The 10,611-nt window shown below is 40.7% G+C and overlaps 2 protein-coding genes across 2 annotated transcripts; both read right to left on the bottom strand.

The window, feature by feature from the left end:
* Positions 1-2,392: 2,392 nt before the first annotated feature.
* On the bottom strand, positions 2,393-5,549 carry LOC115377373 (methionine-R-sulfoxide reductase B1). Its single transcript, XM_074933741.1, has 4 exons — positions 5,363-5,549; positions 4,638-4,780; positions 4,197-4,314; positions 2,393-3,266 (listed from the first exon to the last, which is right to left on the bottom strand). Exons 1-4 carry the CDS (start codon positions 5,415-5,417, stop codon positions 3,247-3,249), a joined length of 336 nt encoding a protein of 111 aa, XP_074789842.1. The 5' UTR covers positions 5,418-5,549; the 3' UTR covers positions 2,393-3,246.
* Positions 5,550-7,548: 1,999 nt separating this feature from the next.
* neurl2 (neuralized E3 ubiquitin protein ligase 2) lies at positions 7,549-9,198 on the bottom strand. The gene is made up of 2 exons (XM_030077051.1): positions 8,433-9,198; positions 7,549-7,664 (listed from the first exon to the last, which is right to left on the bottom strand). The coding sequence occupies exons 1-2, from the start codon at positions 9,196-9,198 to the stop codon at positions 7,549-7,551; spliced, it is 882 nt and encodes a 293-aa protein (XP_029932911.1).
* Positions 9,199-10,611: the final 1,413 nt, after the last annotated feature.

Genomic DNA, 10,611 nt, shown 5'->3' with positions numbered 1-10,611 from the left:
GTCCGTCAAGCTCGCTCATGGCTGGAATGCTCCTCAGTTTGTCAGGTTGATCGGCCCAGTAGAGACGGAGTGGACATCTGGTGAGTTTTTGCTTGAGCTGATGGCAGACGTGACACACAGGGGACACAGATCTCACTTCATCTTGACTAAGAAAACTCTCTCTCCACTTTTGTTATCACTCTGCTCATCTACATAATGTGAGCCACAACTGAATGGAACAAGTTCATGCCTGCTCGCTTGATTTCTTACAGTGATTTTTCGTACATTTCCCAGAAGTGAATGTGGACAAATGAAAAGACGAGCTGGGAAATGTGGGAAAACACCTAACGAAGTAGAAGCAGACAAGCGAAATTCAGGGAAAGAGTACAACAAATAAGTCAATTCCAGCACTTTATCGCAAAATAATTTCTGGAGCACAGTGCATATCGCAAACTGATTATATCTAACAGCACAAGCGAGTGCATGAGAGTCAGTTTTCTCTTTAAGTTGCTCGCTTGCATTCACTTTTTCCACCTTGGCAGGAGATTTATTTGGAGAGAGCCTCTTCACATTTACATTTCCCACGGAGTTCCTCTTAGCTGTTTTTTTGATTTGAACTCGCAACCCTTTTATCACAAAGCCATTTCTCTTACCTCTAGGTCACCACTGCCCAAGGTTTGCCCAAACCCGAGGGTGGGATTATGCTTTAATAACAGGTTTCACTTCAGATTTTAGTGCATGTGTGTGTGTGTTTGTGTTTTATGCTTGTCTGATATAACTAGCCCTGTATATTTTGATGGGTAGAACATAACACTGCCAGGGTTGTGGGTTTGATTGCCAGTGGGACCACCTATGCTAAAAATGCGTGCTCTCAAAGTACTAATAAAGCACTTTGGATAGAAACACCCACCAAGTGGAGTCTGTTATGTTAAAAGAGTAAATTGCTAAGTGTACGCCTGCCAAGACATTACTAGAGAAAATTTACTCAGCCATAACAGCCTCGATGCAAGGTCAGGCTGTTTAGCCGCAGTGAGGCTGATATCCATTTGAATACCTTTGGCAACACGGACAAGTGGAGGGGGAACACATTTGGAGTCGCGCTCAAGAATATTCAAATTGTTGATGCTTAGAGTTCAGCTACATCTACAAATGTTTTGATGAACCCTTGTAATTGCACGCTACAAGAAGTAATGTTTTGAAAGAAAATACGCTTCAATCTTAACTTGTCTGTGGCGAGACCAATAAAACGCAGCGCAGAGGACAGTGTGTGTGTGTGTGTGTGTGTGTGTGTGTGTGTGTGTGTGTGTTTTGGCATGTGTATATGTGTGTGTGTGTCCTGCTGTGTAGGAAGTGTGTGAGTCTCCAATGCATTTCGGAGTGGTGGCTGTCTGTATTTTACATGCGTGAGACTCACTTGAGGGTAGTGGTGTGTGTGTGTTTGTGTGACATCCAAGAGGAAAACAGCTTTGTGTTCACTTAGACATACATTTTTTTTCTGTGCATGTGTGTGTTTTTTTCTTTGTGTGAGTGTGTGTGTGTGTCTACTCTCTGTAATGATAGCCTTCAGTCTCTAGCCTGGCGGCCGGGCTACTCCTCTCAACCTCAGGGTCTTTGCCAACCACCGGAGCCCAGAGAATATGGCTTGCAGCTGGGCCACAGAGCGAGCCGGGCCCCCTGGTCGCTCTGCAAGCAGCATCCATAATTAATGCAGGACAGAGAACACATGCAGCCTGTATTCATGTCAAGCAAGCACCAGAGATCCTACTTCAGTTACAACATGTGTTTGTGCACTGACAATAGTCTCACTAATGTCTCCAGATATTGACGAGAAGATTGAAGTGGCAATCGAAAGTTAGATCAAATGAAAGTGCTGTATATCAGACATCGACCACATCAGACTGTTGAGGCCAAAGCAGGAAAACTGTTCAACTGCAACAAATCAACTGAACCTGCAGCCATGCCCATTTAGAGGGATGATAGCTCCATCTAGTGGCAAATGCGTGAATAACAAGCAGCTCCTCTAACGCTGGAGAGAGTGGGAAGATGACCGAGACTGCATTCAAACTGCGATCGCAGAGGCAGCTGATGTGGGTGAGTGACTTTCTGTGGCTTATTGTTATGAAAAGTACCATGTAAGACAACTTTTTAACAAACTCCCATATCCCCTGAAACTTTCAGGACTAAATCATTCAGTAGCAGGTTAGACCACACCATAAGGTGCAAGTTACAATCATTTTAAATTAATGAAGGTTGCACACTTCTCTCCATACCAAGCAGGCTTTTTAATTTAGGCTGTATCACAATAATAATGATACTGGTGAAATAAATACAAAGAAATAAATTAATTAAAATAACACACTAACTAAATAATTAAAATAAAATAAAAAAAAATGTATTGCTACAGACAAAATAAATAGTCAGTTAAACTGTGGTCATTTATTGTATGTCAGCCAAAGTCTTAACTGGATTGTGACAAATACAATTATAATTTAGAATTTCTTAATTTTTATTCAGGCATAAAACAAAACAAAACAAAAAAGTCTGTAATTAGCATATGAAAATGATATCACAGAATTTTGCCAATCAGTCCAAGTAAGCCATCTTACAGTATGTGGCGAAAAGACAGAAAAAGCTTATTGATCCATACAAAATGGTACACGGCTCCTTTCCTATTGCACGCTCTTGCAGTAAAAATATAACAAACTTTTTTTTTAAAGGGCAGTTTAAGAATGCAGACTTCTTCAGTGCATAGATAATATGGTTGAGTTTATTTTTGGAGAAGCTGAATTCTGGTTTTATGGCAAGAAAAGTCCTCAACTCAGTCAGATGCAAACTTATCATAATCTAAAATGAAATGGATACTAAAATATAAGAGGAATAAGTGGTAAGAACTTGCTCACTGGAAATTACCACTGGTGAAAATATCTTTTCACTGTAAATGCATCTCTCTATCTCATAACAACACACTCACTCGTATCTAGCTAAAACAACAAGCATGTGTGAGATAACATTAAGGATTTCAGGCTATATGAATGAAACTTGCTATTTATTTAAATATGAGGTATTCATGGAATGTGCCGTTTGAAATGTTTGCAAAGTAAATACTCAAGATATGGTCCTGTCCCTGTGTTGTAGGCTGGTCAAAGACTCCTCGGTGGACAGGACGTCCCTCTCAGGCCTTTCCCCTGTCCACGTCACTGACTGACCGTCCTGCTCACTGGGCCGTGCAGCAGCTGCAGCACCTGCTCTGAACCCTGAGCTCACTCATTACTGCTTGTCCTCCTTGCCTGGGACAGAAACAAGAGAGGAAAAAACAAACCTCACTGGGCCTCTGTAGTCGTCGCACAATCTGTCTGGAAACCATTATTTCAGTATTGTGTGTGACACAAAAATTCGATGTCAGTGAAATAATAAAAATCATTTATAGTGCATCAGCAGGGTTTCAGTTTTTGAAGAACAAAAGCATCGACCATGATTTCTTACATCTGTGAAGTGTCCCATTTAACAAATTGATGTTGTATTGAAGTGTTTTTCTGCAAATATGGTTGAATCAATGGACAAAGCAACATCAAATATTTTGAGGGCACTGAAACCAATTTGGATCAGCGATATAACAGGCGCAATGGTCCTTGTAATTTAGGGCTGAATAATCGGAACTGAATGAAATTTGTAATATATGTTGTGGGTTGTCTTTTGTGCATATATAGGAGCAACATATTTAAAACAATTTACTTTTACGAATTATGAGTATTTAAATAGAAAAGTGATAGATGAACTCATAATTCAACTCCTTTGGCAAATTCAGTCTAAATGGAATGCCAAAAAAAAAAAAAAAAAAAAGGAATGGGAAAAAAACATACATAACAGGACATGGAGCCTCTAGGATTTCTCTATAGAACGACTAACTTGGTTTTAAACAGACCTGAAGTCCTCCTTTTTTTATAAATAAAGGCAAAGGGGAAAGCTTAGACAATTTGATCTATACGTTTTGATATCTAGACTGACTTCAGGCATCTTATTTGCTGTGCTTTGTCATAGTTATTAATTCTTCAAAAGAGAAAGCTGGAAAAGAGAAGCAGATTTGCACAGGTGAGCAAAGCACCAGGTTCATAGACGTAAACTAAGTTTGCACCATAAAATATCAGGGTTTTCTGGTAGAATGTGAACTGAAAACATTATCAGCAGTTATGCAGGAGTCATATCTGTGGTTTTCTTACCTTTATCGGGGACAAACTTAAGCGAGTGGCTGAATATTCAGAAACGTGACTGTCCCTCCTCCGGGCCGTCATTCACAAACTCGTGACCCAACCCGTTGCTGCACTTCCCACACAGAATCTGAGGACACACACTATTGTCACACACTCTGCAGCATGTGATACACCAGATGTCACAGTACATAAAATGACATATGCCACTAAAAAAGGAATAAAGATAAGGGGAAATTACAGCACTTTGAGAACCACTCCAAGGCAGTGGTTCTCAACATTTTTGGAGTCCAGTCAATGAAATACTAGTGAAATTAAAATATTCCTCATTTTTCTGAGGACCCCCTATAACCCTCACCACAGGGGGTCCCTGGACCCCAGTTTGAGAACCACTGCTCTACAGAGTGATGCTGTACATATTTCAGTGCATTTTGGCAGTTCGGGACGCCTGACCTTGTAGGCAGTGAGAGTCTCCATCAGCTTGGTGACGCTGTCCGGTCTGACAGTGTCAGTGAAAGCAGGCCAAGGGGAGGAGTGGGCAAATTTAGACCGGCTGGAGAACAGCGGGTGGTTACACTTGGAGCACACATACACACCTGCAGCAATGCAATGGGAAAGTGGTTTTTAAAGGAAGGCTGATTAGTTTGATTGGTTACACAAGCCTGGTCATGTTGTTTTTTTGTCATAGGTAACACCTTGGAGGGCTTTGGTGTTACCTCACCATAGGATAGTGCTGTTTTCAAACTGTAAATCATCATACAGAAGTTCTGTATGAAAAAAATATGAAAGAAAAAAGCACTTTCATTGTAAAAACTAATAAAAGAAAAAACAACAACACAAATGACAACGACTTTAATTGCCATTGACCTCATAGGCAATTCGAATAAGCTTCATCAGCGTAAACAACAGTAATAGGAACCAAATGTGACACTTTGGCCTTTATTTGCACTGTGTACCATTACACAACACAGAGAACTGTTTGCTTTTTTGTCTAAATATTTGTTTTCTGGAAGAATAGGCCTATTTATCATACAAATCTAACAAATGGTGGATGAACCGCTTGTGTCAGGGCAGACCTAATGCTCGGCAGAGAGTAACCATCCTGTGTCTCCATGGATAATCCCGGCCGGGTTACATCACTACCTCCCGCACAGCAATAACAGGCGGCGCCGGCTCACCTGGCTTGAAATGATCCTTGTAGACTTCTCCGCCAAAAAACTGACAAAAAGACATTCTCCGGTGTCTGCGGGAGAAGTTAATGTGAAATAAAGACTAGAAGTGGTTTGCTCTTCCCCTGATGGCAGTGACAGCTGACCGGGCCGTGCACACAGCAGATCTCGGTGTGTAAAACGAAGCTCCGCCCACTGCTGCTTCCTCCGGTGACGGCAGGTGTCAGTGTCCGCCAGGCGCTGCGCTGCAGGGGCTCCACACGGTGGAAGTGAACCATTCTCAACTCATAAAGAAAATGAATACATATATAAAATAAAAAGAAAAAAGATAGGGGAAAATGCATTTCAAGATAATACCAGTCCGGTAAATGCAAGCAATTTATATAATAATAAGAGGAGGAAGAAGAAGAAGAAGTAGAAGAAGAAGATGATGAAATTCAATAAGAATAAAATAAGTACATAGAGGAGAAATAACTTTATCTATCATCTATCTATCTGTCTGAGACATTATTGACATATTAATAAGAGTATCAACCAGATTATCATACATTATCAGTCATGCTTGTGTGCCCTTTAATTGGCAAGGCACGATTGTCAAGATTATGCACAGAAATGAGGTCGTTAATAAAAAATGATAGTTTGGTAGGAGATGAGATGAGACGAGGTAGCTCTGTAGTGCATGTAGTGAGTATTGCAGGTTTAGATCGGTAAGGAACATGATATAGATAAGTCAACAGTATTCTCTATGTAGTGATTCTGTTCATTGTGACCCTAAAGCAGAGGGAAGTTTTTTTTTTGGAGATTTTAAACATCATGTTATAGCTCCTCAGAGTCATTCAAAACAACTAAATGTTAAAATGTGTAAAATGTTATTTCTCATATGATTTATGCAGCTAAAACAGCCTGGGGGCAAAGTGACCCCAAAGAAACACTGATGCCTACAAAATGTGTCCAGGACATAGAAAATATGTCATTATGTTTTATGTTTACCTACTGGTCCCCATTATATTAGGAACTTCATTAAATATGAAGCAAAATACCAAAAAAAGAAAGAAAAAAAAAGACAAAAAGATGTTAATCATGTATTTAGGTATGTTAAATACTGATTGGGATCAAATTGACCCCAAAGACAAAAGGAGATGTGAAGAGAAGCACAACCTTTATTATCTGCTGAAGAGCTGAGTGCTCTGCGTCTCAGTGTTATATCATATTCTGGCTTCTGTATTTTTCTTTCTTTTTCTAATGTATGGATTCGCACAGTTGCTGACAATCCCTGATGTCTTCAGAGTCTGGCATTGCCACTGTCTTTTTGTTGTTGTTGTTATTTCTGTAGCCTTTCTCTTCACACATTCTAAAATGAAATGATGCTCACTGCTTTAATCCATATTAGCATGACATGGATTTTTTTTTTTTTTTTTTCAACAAGAATTTCAGGTGAGCAGAGCAGCCCATGGTAGCTAAGAGAGTACACACATTTTTATATATTACCTTAGATTGTACTAAAATGAGTTGAAATCACAATTTTTCCTCTCAGCTTTCTTTGTTGTCATTACCATCTCGCTCTCTATTATCCCTTACATTATACTTCATGTAAATTAAACAAGGTCTCTCACAAAACTGGCAGACATTATTTCATATAGATTAGTTGCCATTTGTCTTTGGAGCAGCTAGTAATTTTTATTTCCTTGTTTTTGAGATAATGTCATGGCCTCACTATCATTCAGCATAGTGTTAAAGTGTTAGCATGGAATAAATCAGCCACTGGGGGAACAGGTAAGCATTTAGTGTCTATGTTCTCTTCACTTAAGTTGATAAATGGGTAAAAACTCATTTAAAGCTGAGTGAAACTGAGTTAGTGATGATGAATTATGTCAGAGTTATTTCTATCACAACGTGAGGAGAGAAGATAGAAGCAGAGGGACAGAGACAGAATGGCCGCGCTGAAGTTATTTTAGTTTCTAGATGTCATCTCCGACAAATGCTGTCAGGTTTATCAGTGCTGGAGGTTGTTGTTAATAATACATGGCACTGCAAAAAAAAAAAAAAAATGTAAACAAGTCCTAATGTATTGCAAATGTCATTTTACAATCAAGTCACAAACACAACATTCCACTGCCGACATAAATAAATAATGTTAGGGAAATGGGGTAAGAGTTCAGGATGGATCTTATTTCTGTCCATCGAAGGTCCAGCCATCATTCATATTTGCAGTAGTGTTTGAGTGTCTCTGGCAGCTCCAACCAGTCGATGGCCATCCTGTGGACTATGTGCTTCTGAATGGCCTTCCTACACAACGTTTGCAAGGAGGAGACTGGAGGGAGAGAAGAAGAGCAAGACAGAGACAAACAGAGAGAGTACAGATTGACGTAGAAACAGACACAGGTTAGAGTGTTGGAGACAGAAAATGAAGAAAGTGCTGCATGAAAAAGCTAAACTCCGTCACATGGTATAAAAAACAAATACATGTGGAATCTGTCCTCTCAGTTTATTCATTCATTCATGAACCATACCCTCGGATTACGTATGCGTCCCCTCAGATTTACAAATCTGTACTGTCAGATTAATGTTGGAGAATGAAAATCAGAATATACATGCACTAAACAATACACGGCACAGATGATGTTATATAACACTGACATTAAGTACATCCTTAAATCTAGATAAACTGGATTTACCTGTCTGATGCTATATCACCCTTTTTGAACCCACTTTGGATTGCACCAGCATATCCAATTACCCTTTACTTTGCTGGAAAAGGGTTTGAGTTCATAGATTGTGAAACCAAGAGTGCAGAATCCAAGGATGCAGATGGCAATCTAATGGTATAGATTGGATGGTTTTAAAAATCTGAGGGTACAGATTCATTATCTGGGGGTACAATTTACAAATCGGAGGGTACAGATTCATAATTTGAGGGTATGGTTTATGAATCTGTGTGGACAAATTTGTAAACTGAAGGTACAGATTTGCACAAGGGTGATGTTTTCAACTATGTGACCCTTGGGGGTTCTGTGTACTTCTACTTCCTTCCTTCCTTGTTGACAAAAGAATTTGTGTGCTCTGACATTTGGACACTCACATCCATACTCCACCTGGACAATTCGAACACATTTAGTAGCAGCAAAGACGTCCACCACAGCATACAGGGGCTGGATGGTGGGAATCCCCCTTGCAGAAGCTCCCATGTCTTCCCCGTTGATGACGATGTGCATGTCAGCCAAGCCTTGCCCTTTAGGCACATACAGCACTCCTATCCGGCTGCGTCTGGCAGTAGGCGGCAGGGTGTTGGTCTTGTACAAGTCGTCCAAAATATGGCTGAAGCGTCCAGGCCGGCTCCGACCCACCAGCTTGTCTCTGGGGATCCGAACGTTCTCAATGTACAGGTGTGAGTCTGTGAAGAAGGTCTTGGTTTTGCTTTGGTTGTGTTCATCCTCATCATCCTCCCCACGCCCTAGCCTCCTCCCTCCAGCCAGCACTTCCTCTCCAGCCCTTTCACCCCCGGCTGCAGCCTCCAGTTCCTCTATGATCTTGTTGTGGTTACGGGTTATGGCGAAGATCCAGCTGTCGCCCAAGTCCATTAGGTCTGGCAGGGAATATTCAGGTACTACTTCCAGGGTCCTGGGGTCCCTGGCGGTCAGGCCAATCCGGAGGTGCCCACACCATCCCAGCTCCTTGTCTTCAATTTCTATCAGGAAAATCTCTCCAGGGTGTAACGGGTGTTTGCTGAAACATACCCCGTTGGCAAAGCTCTCTACCCTGGTGGCTTGGGTTTGTGAGTGGTCCAACCTGACGTTGGTTCCATGGACAGGGTGGAATTCCATAAATTGATCAGAAAAGGGCTCCATTTCTTAAAAAAAAAAAAAAAAACTGTTGAGTTGCTGCTAGTTTCTGCACGTCAGTCAAGTCTGGAAATGACAGAGAAGGCCTGTCAAGCTATGCTAAGCTCTAACAAGAAAGGTTGAGAGCTATTTTTAAAAGCAACAGACAGAGAAACAAATCCGCTGAAAGTTTAGTGCGTCCTCTGTGACAGTCTTGCAGCGTTTTCTTCGCAGGTGACAATCGGTGGCAAACACGTGATTTTAACACATGGTAGAGGCACAGACACTCAAAGTGACAGACTTCAAGAGCCCTGCTTTGACTATCTGTTGGTCACTCCGAGAAGCTTCTGGTGGAGGGCTATTTTTGAACAGCTGCACATGTCAACAGATGGCAAGGTATGTGTGTCTGTGTGTGTGTGTGTGTGTGTGTGTGTGTGTGTGTGTGTGTGTGTGTGTGTGTGTAGAGAGGATGGGGGTGGCAAACGTGCCCACAGTTACTCAAAGTCGCACACACACACACACACACACACAAACACACATGCGCACGGGGCAAATGACGTGGAGCTAGTGGGGGCAGTAACCCCTCCCGGGCCCCAATGTGCATTTCATTTCAAAATCCTATGTACCATAGTAATAGCTGAGTAATTATCATAATACCATATGCCAGATGAATATGTTAAACAGCAGGCCCTCCATATCCACTTTCTAAATATAGTTCAGGCATGTGCTGTCTGGAGTGCATTCTTATGTAAATCAGCTATTAATGCAATACAAAGGAATAGAGAGGTCTCAGGAGATCTGGCATGATAAGAGAATTATTTCATGAGAATTTGAAGAATTGCTGTCTGAAAAAAAGGAATGCTATGCTTTGTTTTATATAAGCAGGCTGTATAAAACTGGCAGTATCCCATACCTTGACATTAATTAGTTATATAACAGATCTAAATGATTTCAAATAAAATGTTCTTCTTTGTTAATAACAAGACATCTCTGAGGATGTGGAAGTGATACCACTGATCAGCTGCAGAGTTGTAGCAGCTAAAAAGTAGATCCAGTATAGGATTAGCATGTACTGTGGCAGTTTTAACAACAGATTCTCTACATGTAAGCTATAGGCAATGCCTCTCTCACACACAACATGATTGCATAATATTAACAGAGAAATGCTGTTTTCTGGCCCAGTGGCTCTAAATGTTGGGTTTGAGAATCAGTGATCACAAATGGTTTAGAGACAATCAGGAAACAATTTCTGGAATATGAAAAAATGAACCTGCACTCCACAAAGCTATATATGGGTTTTTGGAGAGAATTTTTCATCATTCATTATCTCTAAAATAAAGATGATTCAGTCTGCAAAGTCCTATAATTTTATCTGACAGAAACTTGGGATAGTCTTTTAAGTGAAAGTAGGGATCACTTTTTTTGAGTGTTGGTTATCTC

Source organism: Myripristis murdjan, chromosome 19 (genome assembly GCF_902150065.1).
Source record: "Myripristis murdjan chromosome 19, fMyrMur1.1, whole genome shotgun sequence".
In the NCBI taxonomy this organism is placed as follows: Eukaryota; Metazoa; Chordata; class Actinopteri; order Holocentriformes; family Holocentridae; genus Myripristis; species Myripristis murdjan.
The sequence above is the reverse complement of the archived record's forward strand: the minus strand, read 5'-3'. Positions and strand labels throughout refer to the sequence as shown.

Excerpts from the sequence above, each read along its gene's own strand:
- neurl2 (XM_030077051.1), bottom strand. The coding sequence starts at position 9,198 with ATGGAGCCCTTTTCTGATCAATTTATGGAATTCCACCCTGTCCATGGA. Across the intron at positions 7,665-8,432 it reads TGTCCAGGTGGAGTATGGAT|TCTCCTCCTTGCAAACGTTG; the intron begins GTGAGTGTCCAA and ends CTCTCCCTCCAG.